Raw genomic sequence first — 24,561 nt, forward strand, 5'->3', positions numbered from 1 at the left:
CTATTCCTTTCCCTTCCAATAATTTATTATTTATTAAAATGTTACTTTTCAACTCAATAATAGATTCTCAGGGAAAAAACAATCAAAATTAAATAAAGGACAGACCTTGACATTTAAAGCTTCAACTCACTTATCACTCTTACTTTTTAGAGAAACACTTTTATTAGTTTTGTGTATCCTTCTAGTGTTTCTTTAAGCTACTGAATTCTTATACAGTATTACTGTGTTCCTAATGTTCTGACACAAAATTTATCACACTCTGCTTTGCCTTACTGTTTCTATTTAACACTATGATATGGAGACCTTTTGCTATTGTATATAAGATGTCCTTCATTCTAAGTACAGCTGTGTATTTAGTTGTGTATACAAACCACAATTTATTCTATTATCTTTTTACTGATAGACAATATGTTACTTTCCAAATTTTTACTCTTACAAATAATGTTGTAATCAATAACATTTTTCATTGATCATTTTGAATTCTTTAAGTTTTTCTGTAGGGTAAATTCCAAAAAATATATCTGCTGTATCAAAGAGAAGTACATTTGTAAACTTGGTGGGTATTGCAGAATTTTTCTACATAGCAGTGTACTACGTTTGCATATCAGTCAGAAATGTTAAAAAATGTCTTTTCTTCCACAGTCTCACCAACCAAGAGTGTTATCAATGTTTTTATATTTTATCAATTAGACAGGCGAAAATATTATCCCATTGTAGTTTAAATCTTCATTGTTCTCAAATGGCACCCCACTCCAGCAGTCTTGCCTGGAAAATCCCATGGATGGAGGAGCCTGGTGGGCTGCAGTCCATGAGGTCGCTAAGAGTCAGACACGACTGAGTGACTTCACTTTCACTTTTCACTTTCATGCATAGGAGAAGGAAATGGCAACCCACTCCAGTGTTCTTGCCTGGAGAATCCTAGGGATGGCGGAGCCTGGTGGGCTGCCATCTATGGGGTCGCACAGAGTTGGACATGACTGAAGTGACTTAGCAGCAGCAGAAGCATGAAGAGTGAAGTCAAGTACCTCTTGATAGGCTTATGTGATATATACGTATATATATACATATATATATATATATATTTATATTTTTCCTCTTTCAACTAGATTTTTTCTTTTGAAGTTAGTTTTAACAACCTATTTGTCAACAGAAATATTTGATTTAAATCAAAATTGTATTTTTTACAGTTAATATTTTTTTCAAGTTTATATATATATATATATAACTATTTTTGTTGGTTCAAATAAGGTTATTACCTTTTTTCTTTACAATGTACTTTAAGAAACTTTGTAAGATTTTAAAGTTTTAAGCACTTATATATCATTTAAATATATCAGACAAAAAAAAAGAAAAATCTGAAAACCAATGAGTTAAAACATTGTATCAGTTGAAGTAAATAATTTGAATACAAGTTTTCCTTAAAAACTCTTTATATTTAAATATACTTCACTTATGGTTTTACTAAAATAAAATTCTGGATTGGCAGTTTATCTTTTAGAATTTTTAAGATATTGTACCACGTTTTCCTGGCTTCCACTGTTTCTGTTTTAAAGTCAGCTATTATTCTTATTGTTAGGCATTTGAAGTTTAAATGCCTTTTTTTCCCTTTGACTTCACTTTAAATGTTCTCTTTATCTCTGGTTCTCAGTAGGCCCACCCTATAATGAACTAAATGTGATTTTCTTTGCATTTATCCTGGCTAAAGTTCTAGTTTTCTGTATTTGAGATTTGATGTCTTTTGTCAGTTTTGGAACATTCTAAGCCATTATATATTCAAATATTACTTCTTTCCTATTCATTGTCACTCTCCTTCTGAGCCACTTATCCTTTTCTTCTTCATCATATCCCATTTGCCTTTTATTGTCTTTTTTTTGTGTGTGTTATCCAGCTTTCTTTTCTCTAATTCACTGTAATTTTTTCCAATTTATTTCAGTTTCACAAATCTCCCCTTACCTATGTCTAAGTTGCTATTGAAACTGTTCATTGGATTTTTTAATTTTATTTATTGTCATTTTCATTTCTAGAATTTTTACTGGCTCTATTTTGAGGAGTCACTTTATTTTGACATAGATTCAAAGTACAAAAGAATATAACTTGAACAGTAGGAGTCATTTATACCTTAAATCCTTCACCTCACAATGTCTGATGGTCACAGTAATTAATTCCTTACAAATACTTCCAGATGATTCCCATGAACCTATTTTTCTCTTCTTTGACCATTAACCCTGAAATTAAGTCATCATAACCATCTTATGAACTGATTTTTATCCTATTTATTGTCATTAGTTCCTCCAATATTCCTTTCTGGATTCCTACTAGTTTTATCTCTTGGATTTAGAAAAAGATTCTTTCTCATATTTAAGATTTTACTTATTTTCTTTCTTTCTTTCTTTTTTTTTTTTTACATTTTAACATTGGCTTTTGTTCTTCCCAGACTACTCAGTTACTTGTTCTCTATAGGCCTCCCCACCTCCAAATGCTATTACATGTTGTTATTCCAAAATGGGTAAGTGCATTTTGCCAAAAGAATGACTCTCAAAAATCAAATTTCCTTCATAAATTATTCCTATTGCATCTACTCAATAAACTTTCTCCTGAAGTGGAGAATTTCTGGCTAGAAGGTTTAGGAAGCAAAATGAAAACATAGGCCAAAACCAGCTATTACAATTTGGAAGCAGAACTATCATTTTTTAAAAAATTCAGTTATCCACTGGGTATCCATCTGTACATCTTAATTCATATAATTAAACCAAAACGTTTATTCAGTATATATTACGTTTAGGAACATTTTAAGGGCCTTGACTTTTTTCTCAAAGTATGAAAACCTATTGAGCTGGCATCCATGATTCGGAATGTAAATTTCATTGTTTATTTTGGTCAACTGGAAGAACAGTCAATTTCCTCCTTTGTCTTTGTTTTTAAAAGACAGACATAGCCTCCAATCTGGAACAAAATAAAAGTGAATGTGCCAAAGCTTTTGAAGTCATTTACATATTATGAATCTGTTAGTGGCAAAGTAAGCTACACAAAGCAAACTCATGTCAATCAGCAGATCTCCTATGGCAGGGAAGCACACTGTGGGGGAAACTCAGAGACATGCATTTCTCAATCTAGATTTCTAAAACAAGGGCAAAGTTTCTAATAATTAAAGCAAAAATAGAGTTATGTATACAATGACAGAGGTCAAGGGCAAAGAGAGGTCAACGATAGTTCATGTAAAAGTGCTAATAATCCTATCACGTATGATGAAACAGTTGATTTGCATGGGAATAGAAGCTACAGTGATAAAAAAGTATAGAGATTCTTTGGGACAAGTCATATGGTTCTAACTTCACTTCTGTGGCACTCTTCACTACCTGTCTCTGAGAGGCAGAAAAATGGCTCCTAGAGCACATCCAGTGTCTTCCTGGTTGTCCCGTGGTTACGATTTTTCATCCCAATGCAGTGGGTCCTGCTTTGATCCTTAGCTGGGGAACTAAGATTCCATATGCCTCCCAGCCAAAAAATCAGAACATAAACCACAGAAGCAATGCTGTAACAAATTCAACAAAGACTTTAAAAGTTTTTTAAAAAGTTATTTAAAAAGATATCCAGACGCTAATCCAAGGAAACTGTGACTGTTACTATATGTGGAAAAAGGGACTTTTCAGATGCAATTAAGATATTCAAACTTGGGGTGGGGAGATTATTCTGGATTACCTCTGTGGGCCCCATTTATGTACATGAGCCCTTAAAAGCTGAGAACTAGTTTTGGCTGTGGTGAGGGAGGGTAAGGGGAGATTAGTTCAGTTCAATTCAGTTGCTCAGTTGTGTCCAACTCTTTGCATCCCCATGGACTGCAGCCCGCCTGGCTTCCCTATCCATCATCAACTCCTGAAGCTTGTTCAGACTCATGTCTATCGAGTCAGTGATGCCATCCAACCATCTCATCCTCTGTCATCCCCTTTTCCTCCTGCCTTCAGTCTTTCCCAGCATCAAGGTCTTTTCCAATGAGTCAGTTCTTTACATCAGGTAGCCAAAGTATTGAAGTTTCAGCTTCAGCATCAGTCTTTCCAATGAATATTCAGGGCTGATTTCCTTTAGGATGGACTGGTTTGATCTCCTTTCAGTCAAAGGGACTCTCAAGAGTCTTTTCCAACATCACAGTTCAAAAGCATCAATTCTTCGGCACTCAGCTTTCTTTATGGTCCAGTTCAGTGCTATGTAGAGCAGTTCAATGCTTTGCTTCAAGTTCTAATTTTTGTCTTTGTGGTTAGATGTTGTTCTGAGATGTAGGCAGCTATGTAAATTCTGACAATTAAAATGAGTTAGGGAACGATTTTTCTCTAGGTCCTCTAACAGGAACACCATCCTCCTGATGCCTTGATTTTAGTGCAGTAAGATGTGTTCAGTCTAACTATAAGATAGTATATTGTGTTATTTAAAGTCACTGCATTTGTGAGAATTTCTTAGGTCAGCAATAAAAAAATTAAACAATATTTAAGTCTGCTGCTGCTAAGTCACTTCAGTTGTGTCCGACTCTGTGCAACCCTATAGATGGCACCCACCAGGCTCCTCTGTCCCTGGGATTCTCCAGGCAAAAATACTGGAGTGGGTTTCTATTTCCTTCTCCAATGCATGAAAGTGAAAAATGAAAGTGAAGTCGCTCTGTCGTGTCCGACCCTCAGCGACCCCATGGACAGCAGCCTTCCAGGCTCCTCCATCCATGGGATTTTCCAGGCAAGAGTACTGGAGTGGGGTGCCATTGCCTTCTCCGATATTTAAGTCTAGAAACTTAAATATCTAAAAAGCCTGACATCTGTGCTAAGGTAATCTCAATAGATATATCTCACTAGATACATAAATGTGGTCTTGAAAACTGTATCTAATGCCTCTTCTTACTGATTCATGTGTAGATCTTCTCTCAAAACTCTGTCCACTTCTTAATTCATTAATATATTTACTCATTTATTCATTTACTTTTTTTTGTTGCTTAAATTGTCATTCATTGAAAGCCAGTTATGCTCTAGCCAGGGGATAAGTTACCTAAATTTCTTCTCTCAAGAATATTCAGTGCTGAGACTTCCCTGGTGGTTCTGTGTTTATGTGATCCCCATGCAGGGGCCCTGGATTTGATCCCTGCCTGGGGAATCGGTTCCCACATGCCAAAAGTAGGAGTTTTCATGCCACAACTAAAGTTCTCACGTGCTTCAATGAAGACTGAAGATCCCATGTGCTTCAAATAAGACCTGGTTCAACCATATAAATCAATAAATATTAAGAAATATTATATTCAGTCTTTAGTCTTACCTAGTGAGGATTGATTCCAAAGTTATCTAGTTACTGTAACTATCCGTAGAATCAAAACATTGGTTTTGCCAGTAGTCACGTTTTGACGTGAGAGCTGGACCATAAAGAAGACTGAGGACGAAAAAAATTGATACCTTTGAATTGTGGTTCTGGAGAGACCCTTGGACAGCAAGATCAAACCAGTTAATCCTAAAGGAAATCAACCCTGAATATTCACTGGAAGGACTGATGCTAAAGCTGAAGCTCCAAAATTTTGGCCACCTAATGTGAAGAGCTGACCCACTGGAAAAGACCCTGATACTGGAAAGATTTAGGGCAGGAGGAGAAGTAAGCAATAGGGGATGAGATGGTTGAATGGTATCACAGACTCAAAGGACATGAGTTTGAGCAAACTCTGAGAAATGGTGAAGGACAGGGAAGCCTGGTGTGCTGCAGTCCATGGGGTTGCAGAGGTGGACATGGCCTAGCAAATGAACGACAGTAACAAGGTTGCTTCTATATCTTGGCTATTATAAATGCCACAATGGACATTTTGCTTCCCAGGTGGCTCTAGTGGTAAAGAACCCGCCTGCCAAAGCAGGACATATGGGTTTGATCCCTGGATCGGGAAGATCCCCTGGAGGAGGGCATGACAATTCACTCCAGTATTCTTGCCTAGAGAATTCCATGGACGGAGGAGCCTGGCGGGCTACAGTCCATAGGATCACAAAGAATCAGCCATGACTGAAGAGACTTAGCATGCCCAATGGACATAGGGCTGCATGCATATTTTCAAATTAGTGTTTTTACTTTCTCTGGGTAGTTATCTGAAAATGGACTTGCTGAATCATATGATGGTTTGTTATATTAATTTTTTTGAGGTACCTGCATACTGTCTTCCATTTTGGTTGCACCAGTGAGATTGGTATAGATTGGTAGATTTAAATGTAGGTTGGTGCCATTCGGTGCACCAGTCTACATTTTTACCAATAGTGCTTGACTGTTAACTTTTCTCCATACCCTTTCCAACACATAATATTTGTTGTTTTTTTGATGATGATCATTCTGACAGATACGAGGTGATATCTTACTGTGTTTTAAATTTGCATTTCCCAGGAAATTAGTGCTGTTGAGAATCTTTTCATGGTAGGTGTTTCCATGTCTTCTTGGGAGAAATGTCTATGCAGGTACTGTGGCTGTTTTTCAAATTAGATCCTTTTATACTGAATTATATGTTTTTTCTACAAAATTTGGTTGGAATATTGACCCCATTGGAAATACCATGTGGAAATATCTTCTTTCATTCAGTAGTTTGCCTTTTCATTCTGTTGTGGTTTCCTTTGTTGTGTAAGACGTTTTTAGTTTGAGGTAATCCTATTTGTTTATTTTTGCTTTTATATCTCTTGCCTGAGCAAACACTTCAAAAAAAAAAAAAAAAAAAAACAAGACGGATGTCAAAGACCATTGTGCTTATGTTTTCTTCTGGGAGTTTTATGGTTTCAGGTCTTACATTAGGTCCTTAAGCCATTTTGAGTTTATTTCATATATAAGAAAATGGTCTAGTCTGATTCTTTTGCAAGTAGCTGTCCCGTTTTCCCAGAAATATTTATGGAGGAAGCTGTCCACTCCATTTTATATTTTTGCCTCCTTTGTTGTAGATTAACTGACTACAGAAGAGTGGTTTTATTTATAGGTTCTCTAATCTCTTCCCTTGATCTGTGTGTCTTTTGTTTCCTTTTTATCAGGAGTGCAGCTTGTAATCAGTGATCATGATATCTTCAGTTTTGTTCTTCTTTCTCAAGATGACTTTGGCTATTTGGGATCTTTTGCGGTTCCATACAAATTTTAAGATTATTTTTTTCTAGTTTCATGAAAAGTGCCCTGGTATGTTGATAGGGACTGCATTTAATCTCTGGATTGTTTTGGGTCATATCAACATTTTAGTAGTAGTAATTCTTCCAGTTTATAAGACAAGTATATCTTTTATTTGTGTCATCTTCGGTTACTTTCATCACTGTTTTATGGATCTTTCACCTCCCTGGTTAAGTTTATTCCTAGGTATTTTATTCTCTTTAGACGCAATTGTCAATGGGATTATTTTAAAAGTTTCTTTCTAACAGATCATTGTTAGTGTATAGAAACACTATAGATTTCTGAATATTAATTTTACACACTGTAACTTTGCTGAATTCATGTATTAGTTTTAGTAGATTTTTGGGTGTTTACATGTAGTATCAAGTCTGTAAACACTAACCGTTTTACTTCTTCATTTTCAATTTGGATGCCTCTTATTTTTCTTGTCTGAATGCTGTGGTTAGGATTTCCAATATCATGTTAAATAAAAGTGGAGAGGTGGACATCCTTGTCTTGTTCTTGTTTTTAGAGAAAAGTCTTTCAGCTTTTCACTATTTTGTATGATGTTGGGTATGGGTTTGTTATAAATGGCCTTCATTATGTTGAGATATGTTCTCTTCATACCCACTTTGATAAGGCTTTTTTTTAATTTTAACCATGAATATATGTTGAATATTGCTGAACACTTTTTTTGTGTCTATTGAGGTGATTATGTGATTTTTCCTTCCTTTCAGTAATATAGGTTAACATAGTGTATCCCATTAATTGATTTGCAAATGTTGAATCATCCTTGTAAACTTGGAATAAATCCAACTTGATCGTGGTGTTCGATTCTTCTCCTATTGTTTTTGAAACCTCTGTTTTATATATTTTCTTTCTGATCTTTATTATTTCCTTTCTTCTGCTGACTCTGGGATTTCTTTGTTCTTCTTTTTCGAATTCTTTGTGTCTCTAATCAGAGAAGATGCTTGGTATGATTTAGATCTACTGCCTGTCTTCATGTTGTGGCTGGGCCATGCTTACCGAAGATGTGCTAGTGTGAAGGACTGGCCGTGTTGCGGCGGCCTCTAAGGCTTGGCACCAGTTTTTGTTGGTGCTGTGCTGTGTGCAGCCGGCCCCTGGGATCGAAGCTGCTTTCAGATGGTGCTGCCAGGGGTCTGCTTTGAAGGGGCTCTGTTTTGCTAACTGAGGGTATCCACCGGATAAGATGAAACAGTGGCCTGCTTTGGAGGGACTCTGGTGTTGGTCAGAAATGCCTGCTGGGACTAGTGGAGTGTGAGGCCACATTGGAGGGAGTCTGGTGCCAACTTAGCCCAGTCACTAGGTATGGGGGGAGTAGTGGTCTACTCTGGAGGGCCTCCAGTGCTGGCTGATGGTGTCTGCTGGAACTGGGAGGGTGGCAGGTTGCTTTGGAGGGGCTCTGGTGTAGCTCCTGAATGGCTGTCAGGTTTGGTGGGGCTTCGCTGCTGGCTGAGGATGTCTGTTGGGGCTGGCAAGGTTGGGGTGCTGCTTTGGAAGATTGCCAGATGTGTTGGGTCCACAGGTGAACCCGGGGTGGGACAAGCAGTGCGAGTAAGTTAAATGGCAAGAGTCAGAAGTCGTGCCCATTAGTGCTGGACCAGCTAAGTAGACGGTGAGCTATAAGAAAACTGCCATCAAAGTGGCACCTGCCAGCCTCTCTATACCCCTGGAAGTTCCATGATCCCTGCTGCTCTGGCACCTGAAAATTAGTCAACGAGTCTCCTCAAGGTAAGAGATTTTGAAACATCTGGCTTGGTGCTGACACTCCAAGGGAATGAATTTTGGTGAGTTTTCTTGAAGAGTAGTGTCTCAGATTCCCACAGCCCTCTGGCTTTCCCGGGTGTCAAGCTCCCTGGCTTTCAAAGCCAGATCGTATGGGAGCTGGCCTTCCTGGTGCAGGTCTCCTGGGCTGGGGGGCCTTGGTGTGTTCAGAGCCCTCAGGTAAGACTCCCAGGCTGTGATATCCTTCCCACCGATGGGTTAGACGTCCAGGACTGGTCCCAACCAGACTGCACTTCTGTTCCTCCTATCCTTCTCCATGTGGCTTTTCCTTCCTATCTTTAGCTGTGGAAAACCTTTTCTGCTAGTCTCCAGGTCATTCTCAGAGAGGGCTTCTGTATATGTAGCTGTCATTTGGTGTGTCCCCGGGAGGAGGCGAGTCCAGGATCATCTTACTTTGCTTTCTGTCCCAACTTCCTGAGTTCAGCATTTTTAGATTTTGCATATGAGTGATATACAGTATTTTTCTTTCTTTGTGTGGCTTATTTCACTTAGCATAATGTCCTCAAGTTTCACCCATGTTGTTGCAAATGGCAGGATTTCATTCTTCCCCGTGACAGAATAATACTCCTATGTATGTGTGTGGGTGTATGTGTGTGTATACATGTGCATGTAGCTTGAGGTTATTTTTTAATAAGGCATGTGGTAAAGCACGTAAATAAAAATCTTCAGTGCTTTTTTGATACATCTTAAGCATGAAATCACTGTACTATTCTAATTCGTATATCAAGTGATCTTTCCCAATAATTGTGTTTTCTTGCCCTGGATTCTGATACTCACTTATGGTCCTGCCTTCTTGTCCAGATGCAGCGATTTTGTTCCTGTCTCCTTGTTGGCCCCCTTTCTAGCCTTCCTGACTTGCTCTTAATCCTGCCTGATGTTAAAGTGATTACTGGCCCTGATCTTGCTGCTGTTTCATGCTCTGGCCTCTTGGCACCTGCTATTCCATCGGCCACAATGTCCTCTGCCCACTGTGTGCCCCGACACATATTCGAGACACAATATGAGAGAAGGCTCATATTCCCCTTCTCTCAGGAAGGACTCACTCACCCTCTTCGGTGGAGCCCCTCAGGGTGCCCTCTGCCTTTCAGCATATTATGCTTCTTGTGCAGCCCAGTGTCTAGTAGACATGCTTTAGTCCACCATCTTTCACTGTCTGAAAAGAAGCAACTGACTAGAACAGAATGCTATTGTTTATCCCGGGGTCCATAGATTCTGCCCCTGACTCCGCTAGAGGCAAGGTGACTCCCATCTCCTGGGATCTGAAGCAGTTCTTGGGGGGAGGAGGGTGTGTGGAGCAGTAGGATGTAGGAGGGCCAGGGAACAGGGGGTCTTGAGGTTCCTGTCCATATTCTGCCCATCACTTGCTATGAGTTTTAGGGCCACCACTTTCCCTTTCTATGAGAATGGCCCCTCTCTCTTTCATCTTCTCTTTCATGGACAGTTCAGTTCAGTTCAGTTCAGTCGCTCAGTCGTGTCCAACTCTTTGCAACCCCATCACCAACTCCCAAAGTTTATTCAAACTCATTTCCATTGAGTTGGTGATGTCATCCAACCATCTCATCCTCTGTCATTCCCTTCTCCTGCCTTCAGTCTTTCCCAGCATCAGGGTCTTTTCCAATGAGTCAGCTCTTTGAATCAGGTGGCCAGAGTATTTCATGGACAGGGAAAGCCCAAAAACTCTCCTCAGTAAAGGTCTTTTGAAAGAGCAAAACCCTAAAAATTCTAGCTGTTCTGAGATTCCTTTGGGGTAGATTTTGTAGGAAAGACACAGCAGAAGTCAGAGAAGCTTGTGAGAAGTTTATTTTCAAGACTAAAGTTAGCTAGTTGACCCCAACCAGCTTTCCTTGGAGGAAATCCCCTGCTGGCAGGGTTGGGATGTGCAGAGACAAAGGCTTCCATTTAGATCAGACTATGGTAGGCTTTTAGTGATAGAAAAGCGATTTGCTTTAATAGGTATCACTGCCCAGTCATCCGGGCAGATACCTAGTTCACGAATAACATCAACCACTGCTGTTATTCTTACAGTACCTGAAAGAGACAAGGCAGGACAAAGGTCATCTCTGATAGCACTCCAACCCCAATGCCTTGACTTTTCTGCCATCCCCAGGAATTTCCCCACTGGGATTCAGTTTCTGCATATCATTTACAAATATAGGTCCCTTATTAACTTTTCTCCCAAACCTTTCACCTTTCAAATTGGGCAGAGTCCCCACATTCTCTCCTCCTCTTCTTCCCTCCCTTCCTCTCTGCCCTTCCTCATGGAGGTTCTGATCCAGGTCTGGAGCCATGCTTCTCTTGTGTTTTTTTCCGTCCCTGGAGGATAGTTCTTCCCTTGGTCATCTCCTGTACTTACTGTTGGTTTGCAAATCCCAGAAGAATCTCCTTGGGTAATTGTTACAGAGGCAGGAGGTGAATTTATAATTAAAATTGCCTTCAATCGGAATGTTGCTTAGAAGATAAGCTTTAACCTGGGGAGAGAGGACCCAGTGTTAGCTTGAGGATGGAAAAGTGAAAGACAAGAAAGGGTGGAAGGGGAGGAGGAAGATCTACTTGGTGACTGAAAAGCAGGGGTGGGTGTGGGTCAGAGGCAGGAGGAGTGAACCATACGGCGTCGTCTAGGTCAGAAGGTCTTCTGTCCTCATGTCCTCAAGTTCCTGCTTTAGCAGCGTGGGTCTAGGGCTTGGGAGGAAAGAGGTAAGTGAGTCCACAGGGCTGGGATCAGTCATCTTGGGGCATTTGGTCATCTGGGGAGCAGGCTTGCCTTGCTTCCCTAGTCAAGGCTGTCCGGAATTGGGCTGTGACCACAGCCTGGCTGCTTGTGTGTGGAAGTCAATGCCAGGCCCTGTTGCCAGATTGTGGCTGAGCCCCAGCTGTGTTCCTCTAAAACTCTGTGACTTTTGGTAATTAGTGACCTTTCATAATTAGGGTGCTGTGTCTCACTCTTGTTTTCCTCAGTTGTGAGGCAAAAGCAGTTTTACTCACCAACCCTGGCTGCTACCAATGGGTTCCAAATGAGATTGAGATCTTGAAGTTAGTTTTCCTTTTCTTTTTCAAATCAAGAGCACTTTACAACTTAAGATCCCGGAGTATACGGGCTTCCTTGCTGGCTCATTGGTAAAGAATTCGCCTGCTAATGCAGAATACATGGGTTCTGACTCTGGGCCAGGAAGATCCCACATCCCACAGGGCAAACTAAGCCCATGCAGCACAGCTATTGAGCCTGCGGCTCTACAGCCCATTCTCCCCAACAAGAGAATTCACTGCAACAAGAAGCCCTTTCCCTGCAACAGTGAGCCCCTGCTCACTGCCAACTAGAGAAAAGCCACACAAGGAAGACCCAGCACAGCCAAAATTAAGAAGAAGCTAAAAGAATGAAGATCCCAGAGTACAGCATATATAAGTTTCAGTGGAGTCAAGAACCTTCTGTCTAGTTAGTGTTCAGCACGGGAGTTTTATTCTGGGGTCCATAAACCCAGAAAGGTCTGCAGATAGTATTCAGTGAGTCTGTGTATTCAGGTGGAAAGAAGTTTTATCTTTATTTTTACTAGACTCTCATTGAAACAGCACTTCTGTTACAAAGGTCATCAGTAATCCATGGTGGTATTAGCAGTATGCGTGATCTTATCAAGAAGAGAGACATAGATATGTTTGTACTACATTATAATATTAGAGGTCTTGAAATATTGTTTCTCATCACTACCTTTGTGCTCTATCAGACTGACATGCATGGTCACGGCTGGGGCCATCAGCGCATTTCCTGCAACTTCTCCAGGTAACTGGCAGCTCTGTGCTGAATGGCCTGTCAGCCCCTAACAGTGAATTCAAATGTTCTCCCCCTTGGAATTTTACTCAGAATACTTGGACATCCTGGTGTTTCTATAGAGAAATCTACCCTCACCTTGTTTAGTTTTTATTACATTTACAACAATATATCTTCATCTATCCCCCTTCACAGATCACAGCATTGTCACGGCAAAGAGTCTTGTGTAACTCAATGAAGCTATGAACCACACTGTACAGGGCCACCCAAAATGGATGGGTCATAGTGCAGAGTTCTGACAAAACGTGGTCCACTGGAGAAGGGAATGGCAATCCACTCCAGTATACTTGCTTTGAGAACCCCATGAATATTGTGAAAAGGCAAAATGATATGGCACCAGAAGTTGAGCCCCCAAGGTCGGATGATGTCCAATATGCTACTGGGGAAGAGCAGAGAAATAGCTCCAGAAAGAATGAAGAGGCTGGACCAAAGAAGAAATGACACTCAGTTGTAGACGTGTCTGGTGGTGAAAGTAAATCTGATGCTCTCAAGAACTTCACTGCATAGGAACCTGGAATGTTAGGTTCATGAATCAAGGCAAATTAGACATGATCAAGCAGGAGATGGCCTGAGTGAACTTTGACATCTTAGAAATCAGTGAACTAAGATAGATAGGAATGAGTGAATTTAATTCAGATGACCATTATATCTACTACTATGGGCAAGAATACCTTAGAAGAAATGGAATAGACCTCAGAGGCAACAAAAGAGTCTGAAATTCAGTGCTGGGTGCAATCTCAAAAACAAAGAATGATCTCACTTCATTTTCAAGGCAAATTATTCAACATCACAGTAATTCAAGTCTATGTCGTAGCCACTAAAGCCAAAGAAGCTGAAGTATGAAGACCTACAAGACTTTCTAGACCTAACACCAAAAGTTATGTACTTTTCATAATAGGGGATTGGAATGCAAGAGTAGAAAGTCAAGGGTTATCTGGAGTAATAGGCAAGCTTGGCCTTGGAGTACAAAATGAAGCAGGGCAAAGATAGAATACACTGGTCATAACAAACACCCTTTTCCAACAACACAAGAGACAACTCTACACATGGACATCATCAGATGGTCAATACTGAAATCAGATTGATTATAAGCTTTGCAGCTGAAGATGGAGAAGCTCTATATAGTTAGCAAAAACAAGACCTAGAGCTGACTATAGCTCAGATCATGAGCTCCCTGTTGCAAAATTCAGGCTTGAATTGAAGAAAGTAGGGAGAAACAAGAGACAATTCAGGTATGACCTAAATGAAACCCCTTATGATTATACAGTGGAGGTGATGAATAGATTTATGGGATTAAATATGATAGCAGAGTGCCTGAAAAACTATGGACAGAGGTTCATAACATTTTACAGGAGGTGATGACGAAAACCATCCATAAGCAAAAGAAATGCAAGAATGTATCATGGCTGTCTGAGGACGCTTTACAAATAGCTAAGAAAATAAGAGAAGCAAAAGGCAAAGGAGAAAGAGAAAGATATGCCCAACTGAATGCAGAGTTCCAGAGAATAACAAGGAACAATAAGAAGGGCTTCTTAAGTGAACAATGTAAAGAAATAGAGGAAAACAACAGATTAGGAAAGACACAAGATCTCATCAAGAAATTGGACATATCAAGGGAGTATTTCATGCAAGGATGGACATGATAAAGGACAGAAATAGTAAGAACTAACAGAAGCAGAAGAGATTAATAAGAGGTGGCAAGAATACAGAGAAGAACTGTACAAAAAGGTCTTAATAACTTGATAACCATGATAGCATGGTCACTCACCTAGAGACTTCACCTATCCTGGAGGGTGAAGTCAAGCAGGCCTTAGGAATTATTAGAGTGAACAAAGCTAGTGGAAGTGATGGAATTCCAGCAGATCCATTTAAAATCCTAAAAGACGATGCTGTTCAAGTGCTGCACTCATTATGTCAGCAACTTTGGAAAACTCTACAGTGGCCACAGGACTGGAAAAGAGTTTTCATTCCAATCCTAAAAATGGGCAATTCAAAAGAATGTTCAAACTACAGTACAATTGCAGTCATTTCATATGCTAGCAAAGTAATATGCAAAATCCTTCAAGCTGGGCTTCAGTAGTATGTGAACTGAGAAATTCCATATGTACAAGCTTTGTTTAGAAAAGGCAGAAGAGCCAGACATCAAATTGCTACCATTTGTTGTATCATAGAAAAGCAAGGGAATTCCAGGAAAACGTCTACTTCTGCTTCATTGACTACACAAAAGCCTTTGACTGTGGATCAAAACAACTGTGGAAAATTCTCAGAGATGGAAATACCAGATCATTTTACCTGTCTCCTGAGAGACAAGAAGCAACAGTTAGAACTGAACATGGAACAACAAACTTGTTCAAAATTGGGAGAGGAGTACGTTAAGGCTTTATATTACCACTCTGCTTATTTAACATATTTATCTACATCATGCGAAATGCCGGGCTGGGAAACAATGGAAACAGTGAAAGACTTTATTGTCTGGGGTTCCAGAATCATTGCAGATGGTGACTGCAGTCATGAAATTAAAAGATGCTTGCTCCTTGGAAGGAAAGCTATGACAAACCTAGACAGCATATTGAAAAGCAGAGACATTACTTTGATGATAAAGGTCCATATAGTCAAAGCTATGATTTTTCCAGTAGTTATGTATGGATGTAAGAGTTGGACCATAAACAAGGCTGAGCACTGAAGAATTGATGCTTTTAAACTGGAGTGTTGGAGAATACTCTTGAGAGTCCCTTGGACTGCAAGGAGATCAAACCAGTCAATCCTAAAGGAAATCAATCCTGAATATTCATTGGAAGGACTGATGCTGAAGCTGAAGCTCTAATACTTTGGCCACCTGATGTGAAGATCTGACTCATTAGAAAAGAAGCTGATGCTGGGAAAAATTGAAACAGGAGAAGAAGGGGACAACAGAGGATGAGATGGTTGGATGGCATCACCAATTCAGTGGACATGAATTTGAACAAACTCTGGGAAATGGTGAAGGACAAGGGAGGCCTAGCAAGCTGCAGTCCATGGGGACACAAAGACTTGGACATGACTGAGTGACCAACAACACGACAACAAAATGTCATCCAGTCCTGTCACTTCATTCAAAAAGAAGAGGAAAAAGTGCAAACGGTGACAAATTTTACTTTCTTGGGCTGTAAAATCACTGCAGCCATGAAATTAAAAGATGCTTGCTCCTTGAAAGAAAAGCTATGACAAACCTAAACAAATTATTAAAAAGCAGAGACATCACTTTGCCAACCAACGTCCGTATAGTTAAAGCTGTTGTTTTTCCAGTAGTCATGTATGGATGTGAGAGTTGGACCAGTCAGTCCTAAAGGAAGTCAACCCTGAATATTCGTTGAAAGGACTGATGGTGAAGCTGAAGCTCCTGTACTTTGGCCACCTGATGCGAAGAACTGACTCAATGGAAATGACCCTGATTCAGGAAAGATCAATGGCAGGAGGAGAAGGTGGAGGCATAGGATGAGACCTTTAGATATCATCACCAGCTCAATGGATGTGAGTCTGAGTAAACTCTGGGAGATAGTGAAGGACAGGGAAGGCTGGCATGCTGCAGTTCATGTGGTCGCAAAGAGTCGGACATGACTTATGAAGTGAGCAACAACAGTCTTTATGAATCAGGATTTTCACTACTTGAATAATCAAAACAAAAAATTCCTAGTCCCTTGGATGTCCAGCAAAACAAGCTGTGATTTGTTGCCAAATGTAGTGTATAGTTTAAGGTTGTTACGCAAGCTTCACGATGACAGCCACCATATAATATAATCTCTAGAAAATAAAATGTAACTTGTTTATATTTAAGTATATTGCCTTTCAGCTAGTGTGCCCATAAAGAAACACACATATATAGCTATATCACAAGTTTACTTTTTAAATAATTTTATCATTTTTCTTTATTATGTCTGTTTTCCTTTGTAATCAGTGCATTTTATTTACAAATTTAGAGCAATTTTCTGGTAAGAGTTCCAAGACCAGCAAAATGGTCCAGACCACAAATGTTTAAGCACTTGGTTAACCCTATGTTTTCTTCAACATTACATTATTATATGGTGTTTATATTCAAACACATGTTTGAGGATATAATCTATTCCATTTAAAAAATATTTATTTGTATTTATTTATTTATTTGGCTACATCAAATCTAAGGTGCAGCACAAGGAATCTATTGTTTGCAGCCTGTGGAATCTAGTTCCCTGATCAGGTCCCCTGCCTTGGAAGCACAGAGTTTTAGCCATTGGACCCCCAGGGAAATCCCAACCTATTCTATACTTGCCTTTATGATCTTTAATACCTCATTGATCAAGAATTTAGTTACATAAACATTATAATTAGTAGAAAATGAATATCAGGTTCTAGAAACATCACACCTATAAAATTATATTATTTCCAAAGTTTTAAAAATAGGAAGGTGTACTCATACATTTATGTCATGCTTGCATGCTAAGTCGCTCAGTTGTGTCTGACATTTTGTGACCCCATGGACTGTAACCCGCCAGGCTCCTCTGTCCATGGGATTCTCCAGGCAAGAATGCTGGAGTGGGTCGCCATTTCCTTCTCCAGGGGATCTTCCTGACCCAGGGATCGAACTTTCATCTCTTATGTCTCCTGCATTGGCAGGCAGGTTCTTTGTTGCTAGCACCACCTGGAAAGCTCACATTTATTTTATAGTTATACACAAATTCTTTCTAATTTGCAGTATCATTCATTCCATGGACTTGTACTTGGTTAGGTTTTAAAAAGTTTACTTTATTTTATTGTAATAGCATTGTTCTTAAAACAGTTTTATTAATCACAGCAGCAAAAAATTATATCAGGTGTCAAATTGTTGATTAAACACAATTGTTTTTACACCTGTTACATTCTCAGGGTTGGAAATGGACTTTCATAATCTATCACCACTAGAAATTACCATTATCACAAAACTTTTATGCCCATCTTCACATTCTTTTTTCATCTGTGCTTTTGATAAATCAAACCCAAAATTGAAAAATTATGACTCACTCTCCCTCCCACCTCTAATTACTATACATAGTTCATATTATTGGATTGTAAACATAAAAATTAGATAAAACAGCTGTATTACTCTTTGCTCAATGATCAGGAATCTTTCTCCTATAGGTGTGGGGCCATTTCTAGAATGCAGTTTAATGAATAATAACCCTCACACTCCCAATTTTGTTTTCTATTTAGTCCCTGTCCTTAAAGTCTCTGGTGGCTCAGATGGTAAAGAATCTGCCTGCAATGTGGGAGACCCATGTTTGATCCCTGCATCAGAAAGATCCCTTGGAGAAGGGAATGGCAACCCACTCCAGCATTCTTGCCCGGAGAATCCCATGGACAGAGGAGTCTGGTGGGCTATGGTCCCTGGGGTCGCAAGGAGTGACACGACTGAGAGACTAACACTTTCAAATCTAATTTGAATTCCGAAGCTGTCAGAAGGTACCTGTGCTTCTTGAGAGATGTCTTTCTGGAATGAGATAGGGTAGATACATGGATCTTGGCCCTTGAACAGAGGTAGCTAACAAGGGAGTGCACTTGTGCAGTCACTTGGTTGTGTCCGACTCTCTGCAACCCCATGAACTATAGCCTACCAGGCTCCTCTGTCTATGGAATTTTTCAGGCAAGAATACTGGAGTGGGTTGCCGTTTCCTCCTCCAGGGGGATCTTCCCAACACAGGGATGGAACCCGCATCTCCTGTGTCTCCTGCATTACAGGAGGATTCTTTACCCACTGAACATTGAGGAAGCCCCTAGGAAGGGAGGATTGTGCTTTCGTGACAACACCAGAGGAGACTGTCAGTGAGGTGGAGAAGGACACACTCTTCCTGGGGTGGGAGGGGAAGTTCTATGGGTTCAACCTGCACAGGTCCTTTCCACGGGACCCAGAGCAGTCAGACAAGAGGAGGCCTAATGCACGTTATCCTTGGAGATCCTCTGGTCTAGATCCGCCCTCTCACCACTGCTGAACTGGGAGAAAGGGAGGAGAAGGGTGTGCTTTCCTTATCAGAGAGGAGAGGTTGGAACAACAGTCAACTTCTGACAAAAGAGCAGACAAAGCCAAAGAGCAGAAGAGTGAGCAGAAAGCAGACTCTGCTCAGGTCTTCCTGGGGAGGAGGGTTCATAACCTGACTGTTGTTGGCCCCGCATCTCATTTCCCCACTTGCCTCAACCTCCCAGATGGGGTTGTGGGTTTTCCTTCTGAGGCTCTCAACGCTCCTGTCCTTCATCTCAAACGGCCATACCCAGGACCTGGGGAGGGACTCTCACCCATCCTCCCCCAGTTCTCACACATTTTTCTCTCTTCCTTCTTAGCTGTGCTTCTCCCACTAGCCATGCCTTCTCTCTCCTCCCTCCCACACTTTCTGGATTGGGGGGGGGGGGTCCCTTCATTTGTAAAATGACAGTAGTCATCTGCCCTGAGCCCCCATGATTATTCTGAGGCTCAAGTATCTATATGAGCATTGGGAGCAGGAGGGTGGGGGTTCATTATGTTATCAATTACATTATGCAATATTGAAGTCAGAGCTTGATATAGCCTTAGTCGTAATTAAGAATCAGACTTTTCCCAAGGTGGGCCTCTACTTACCACCATGCATTCCCTCAGATTTGTTGAAACTTCAAGCACCACGGTGGCCTCTTCACTCGTGTCTATTTGCAGCATCTGCAGGTCCATTGTCATCAACTGTTGACTGGTTCTGGGAAGAGAGATGTGGGTCTGAGATCAGAAATCAATTCATGAGAGACGGGGCTTGCGATCAGCAAGACCAAGGGAACAGAGAAGGTACAGATGAAGGAGATGATGAGAGCAGGATCAATCACTCAGCATCTGAGTCTCCTGAGAACTTTTGATTTGGGGTTGTTTTGTACAGATTGGGTGTGCTTACTAAAGCAACTTGAATTCTTTGTTTTAAAGCTGAGCATCTTCTTTCCTTCCACTGGTCATCTTAGTTTGCCCCAAAGCAAGGAACTGCCTGGGATGAGGGGCTTTCTAGTGCTAAAACCAAGAAATTCTTGAGCAAACTGGGCTGGGTGGTCACCTTAATTAGCACAGTTTATTTCAACAACTTGCCATGCCTCAGGGCTGAATAGAGTGGTATCTATATCTGAACTTGTCCTCACCCAGTGTTTCTTGGTGCCTCCACATTATACCAGCTTCTCAAAATCCTGAGTGGTTTTTCCCAGGGTAGGACACCTGGTCCCACTACAGAGATCACCACCAGAATCATAACCCAGAAATCCAGCATTCCAAACTCTCTTCCTGTAGAGAAAACTTCCAAGATTTGCTGAGTGATTCTATTCCTCCCCAGTCCCTAGCTCCATTTCCTACTTACTCCATTCTGCTTTCCCAGTTTCTTGCTTCTGTCAAACGTGGACCCTCAGTGAACTAGCTTCTAAACCTGCGCTTCCTGATATCAGGGTTTGAGGGGGCAAGTGGTCCTTGTCTTCATCTTTGGTCTTGAGAATAGGGAGAATGTCTAAGTTGCTGGGTCAGCGCAGTCTCATACCATAGGGCCAAGGATCTGTGACCACACCCTCTAATCCTTTCCTGAGTCCTGCCCAAAGCTTCCTAAAGCTATTGTTGGAACTCTCTGACCTGCTTCATCTCTTCTAGGAGGGAAGGTACGAGAAGGTGGGGTTTTCTGAGCAGAATTCGAACAAAGGTATTGACTTATGGACAGGATGTGGATCAGAGCTTTGGCTCAGAGTTAAAGAAATCACCTCCCATGCAGGAGACTCAGGTTCAGTGCCTGGGTAGGGAAGATCCCCTGGAGAAGGAAGTGGCAATCTACTTCTGTATTCTTGCCTGGGAAATCCCATGGACAGAGGAGGCTGGTGGGCTACAGTCTATGGGGTCGCAAAAGAGACACACACAACCTAGCAACTAAACAATAACAACCACAGTTACTTACAGCCTATTTGAACACTGGGAGCCTTATTTCCATGGGCAACCTAGAAGCACCCAGTGGAAATGTGAGGGAAATTGATGACACTCCCTAAGAGGGGGAAAATGGAGCTAGGTGTGGGGTTCACAAGAGTTCCTGGGACTAGAGTTCTGGGAAGTTGAAAAAGTTTTCAGGAACGGCTATGCAGATTTCTAGGGTAGGAGTGGAGGAGCCCCCTCCCCACCCAATTTTTTTTGTTTTTAATAAGGAGGAGAAAGTCTTGGCTCACGTGTCTTCCTGAGCTTTGGTGGTCCTCAGCTGCAGGCAAAGAATCAGAAGCAGGGCAACAGGGCTGGCCCTGAGCAGGAGATGGAGAGAGTACATGCTGAAAGAGAAAGAATGTGATGTCCTAGAGAAGTAGGATCCCAGGTGCTCAGCACAGTCTTTATACGCAGATCAAGGAAGTGGAGAGCTGCCAAGCAGATCCATGTTGTCAATCATACATTTATCCTCCCCACTCATGATCTTTCCTTGTTGAGCTGAAGTTTGTTTTTCTATGGAAAAAGTCAACATTCAGCTTGAGTGTTAAGAGTCTGGGAGAGGAATTAGATTACCCTTCCTCGTTTTCTATTAGAGTTTCTCAGAATGGCCAGGACCTCAAAAGATATACCAAACTTTCCCTAGTTATCCTTTCATGCCTGTCTGTCCTGCTCTACATGGTCTTAGCTTCAGTCACTGCTCTGATAGTCTCTGGAGCCAGAGAATCCAGCTATGGGAGCAGATTTCAGATATCAGTCTGGGGCACATTTACTTGATCCCCTTATTAAGTTCAACAGGACATGTTCAAATCCTTTCTTCAGAAACTCAGGTGATCAAGGTCTCCCCAAGGGCCACCAAAAATCATATGGTGGGGGGAACTAGAGATGGGCTGCTCTGGATGATGGAAAATTGAGGTCACAACACTGGGTGACTTGAAGATGTTTGTGATTATAGAGTCCTTCTTAATTTCAGGGTCAATGATACGTCCTACAGATGCCCAAGATCCCCAGCTGCCCCAGAGTCCCCAGCGCAGGTAGTATTTTAACTCTAGACAATTTCTGTACATAGCTGGCATCCCTAAATCAGACATCTCAGCACTGAAGAGTCTGCTTATTTCACCATTGAGGTGGCCACTTTTTTACTGCTGTATTACAGCACAAGGCACACAGGAAGACCCACAATGGAAAGGATTGTTTCCATTAGAACAGAACCCAAACAGTGTCCAGAGATTGCTCTGGCAGGAATGAGAGATTCTCTCCCTAGGATGAGAGGGAAACTGGCTCTTGATGGCACTGGCATTGTGATGTTTTCATTCAGTTAAATCTATTCCTTTACCTATGATGTCATGACATTGTGGAATTTGTTCCTATCCTTTGCATGACAGATGGCAGTATAGGAAGACTTTCCCTGGCATGAAGGTGAAAATCAGGGTTCTGAGAGTTGCCTGTGTATATCTCTAGAGCCAGAATTAAGATTTAAAGTCCAGGTGTATGCCTCAGTTTCTGAATATATCTTTGTGGATTGCTCTGCCTGCTTATTGTACTCTTGCATTTCCCTACTCATTCCTCTGAACTTGACATTACTCATGTCACTCCTCACTTGTAACTCCAGCTATTATTGTGGTCACATGCTTTCTTCTTTGTTTCCATTCTGTGTACTCAAGAACAATGCTTTCATTTCACCCCACCCTGGTCACGGTGACCCTCCTTCTTCAACATTGTAACTTTTTGTACATCTGCATTCTTTCAACATTCTTCAACAATGTAATTTTCTTTGCACCTGCTCCTTCTCTTACTTGCTTGTACAAATTTCATCAGAGGGACCTGCTAGCTAAGATAAAAAAAGAATCTGGGCCAAAGAATCTGGAAAGTGTCCATTCTCTTCCACCGGAAATCCAGGAAGAATTCCCTGCTGAGGTTTAACTCCCTTTGAAGGCATAGTCTCATCGTTGAGGACCTGCCTCTAGCGTATTTCCCACAAAGCAGCTCTCCAAAAGGGACAGCTGATGAGTTAAGAGCATCTATTGACTCTGTGTTCTCCCATTGGCCAGTGTGAATGTGTGTGTGTCTGCTCAGTCGTGTTTGACTCTTTGGGACCCCAGGGACTCTAGTAGCCCACCAGGCTCCTCTGTCCATGGAATTTTCCAGGCAAGAATACTGGAGTGGGTTGCCATAGGAAACGACAATATTTAGAACCTTCAGTGCATATGATGTATCTTATGTATTGTGCAGGCCATGGCTAATTTAATGGTTTATTTTGTATGTTAATTTGGCTAGACCAAAGTATCTAGTTTTGGGTTAACTACAAGTCTCGATGTCATGGTGAAGCCTTATTTATTTTCTAAATTTAGTTTTTATTTTATTTATTTTTATTTAAACTTTTAATTTTATACTGGAGTAGAGCTGATTATGCCGTCTATGGGGTCACACAGAGTCGGACACGACTGAAGCAACTTAGCAGCAGCAGCAGCAGCAGAGCTGATTAACAGTGTTATAATTTCAGGTGCACAGCCAAGTGACAACATATACACGTATCCATTCTCCCCTAAACTCCCCTCGCATCCAGGCTGCCACATAACGCTGAGCAGAGTTCCCCGTGCTGTACAGTAGGCCCCTGTTGGTTATCCATTTAAAATATAGCAATGTGTATATGTTAATCCCATACTCCCTATCTCTTCCCCCTTCCTCCCATAACCATAAGTTCCTTCTCTAAATATGTGAGTCTGTTTCTGTTTTGTAAGTTCATTTGTATCATTTCTTTTTAGATTCTGTGTGTAAGGGATATCACATATTTCTCTTTCTCTGACTTACTGCGAAGCTATTTTTAAATCAATAGACATTCAGTTCAGTTCAGTTCAGTCTCTCAGTTGTGTCCAACTCTTTGCGACCCCATGAATCTCAGCACACCAAGCCTCCCTGTCCATCACCAACTCCTGAAGTTCATTCAGACTCACGTCCATCGAGTCAGTGATGCCATCCAGCCATCTCATCCTCTGTCATCCCCTTCTCCTCCTGCCCCCAATCCCTCCCAGCATCAGAGTCTTTTCCAATGAGTCAACTCTTCGTATGAGGTGGCCAAACTACTGGAGTTTCAGCTTTAGAATCATTCCTTCCAAAGAACACCCAGGACTGATCTCCTTCAGAATGGACTGGTTGGCTCTCCTTGCAGTCCAAGGGACTCTCAAGAGTCTTTCCCAACACCACAGTTCAAAAGCATCAATTCTTCGGTGCTCAGCCTTCTTCGCAGTCCAACTCTCACATCCATACATGACCACAGGAAAAACCATAGCCTTGACTAAATGGACCTTTGTTGGCAAAGTAATGTCTCTGCTTTTTAATATGCTATCTAGGTTGGTCATAACTTTTCTTCCAAGGAGTAAGTGTCTTTTAATTTCATGGCTGCAGTCACCATCTGCAGTGATTTTGGAGCCCCAAAAAATAGTCAGCCAATGTTTCCACTGTTTCCCCATCTACTTTCCACGAAGTGATGGGACCGGATGGCATGATCTTCATTTTCTAAATGTTGAGCTTTAAGCCAACTTTTTCACTCTCCACTTTCACTTTCATCAAGAGGCTTTTTAGTTCCTCTTCACTTTCTGCCATAAGGCTGGTGTCATCTGCATATCTGAGGTTATTGATATTTCTCCCGGCAATCTTGATTCCAGCTTGTGCTTCTTCCAGCCCAGCATTTCTCATGATCTACTCTGCATATAAGTTAAATAAGCAGGGTGACAGTATACAGACTTGATGCACTCCTTTTCCTATTTGGAACCAGTCTGTTGTTCCATGTCCAGTTCTAACTGTTGCTGCCTGACCTACATATAGGTTTCTCAAGAGGCAGGTCAGGTAGTCTGGTATTCCCATCTCTTTCAGAATTTCCCAC

The 24,561-nt window shown here is 41.2% G+C and overlaps 1 protein-coding gene across 2 annotated transcripts; it reads right to left on the bottom strand.

Annotated features, from left to right (window-relative positions):
• Positions 1-10,707: 10,707 nt before the first annotated feature.
• On the bottom strand, positions 10,708-22,806 carry LOC147373598 (prolactin-inducible protein homolog). 2 transcript variants are annotated; one of them, XM_086398332.1, is made up of 4 exons: positions 20,930-22,806; positions 19,344-19,452; positions 11,279-11,393; positions 10,708-10,953 (listed from the first exon to the last, which is right to left on the bottom strand). In XM_086398332.1, the coding sequence occupies exons 1-4, from the start codon at positions 21,022-21,024 to the stop codon at positions 10,835-10,837; spliced, it is 438 nt and encodes a 145-aa protein (XP_086254458.1). In that variant the 5' UTR covers positions 21,025-22,806; the 3' UTR covers positions 10,708-10,834. The 2 variants fall into 2 exon arrangements, with proteins under 2 accessions (XP_086254458.1, XP_086254459.1); XM_086398333.1 differs by lacking the exon at positions 20,930-22,806 and adding an exon at positions 20,089-20,278.
• Between the last annotated feature and the right edge of the window lie 1,755 nt (positions 22,807-24,561).

This window comes from Bos grunniens, chromosome 4, assembly GCF_055505025.1.
Source record: "Bos grunniens cultivar Pamir isolate PY7600 chromosome 4, Bosgru_T2T1.0, whole genome shotgun sequence".
NCBI classification, from domain to species: Eukaryota; Metazoa; Chordata; class Mammalia; order Artiodactyla; family Bovidae; genus Bos; species Bos grunniens.

Excerpts from the sequence above, each read along its gene's own strand:
- LOC147373598 (XM_086398332.1), bottom strand. The coding sequence starts at position 21,024 with ATGTACTCTCTCCATCTCCTGCTCAGGGCCAGCCCTGTTGCCCTGCTT. Across the intron at positions 19,453-20,929 it reads ACCAAAGCTCAGGAAGACAC|AACCAGTCAACAGTTGATGA; the intron begins GTGAGCCAAGAC and ends CTCTCTTCCCAG. Across the intron at positions 10,954-11,278 it reads CTGGGATTTGCAAACCAACA|GTACTGTAAGAATAACAGCA; the intron begins GTAAGTACAGGA and ends TGTCTCTTTCAG.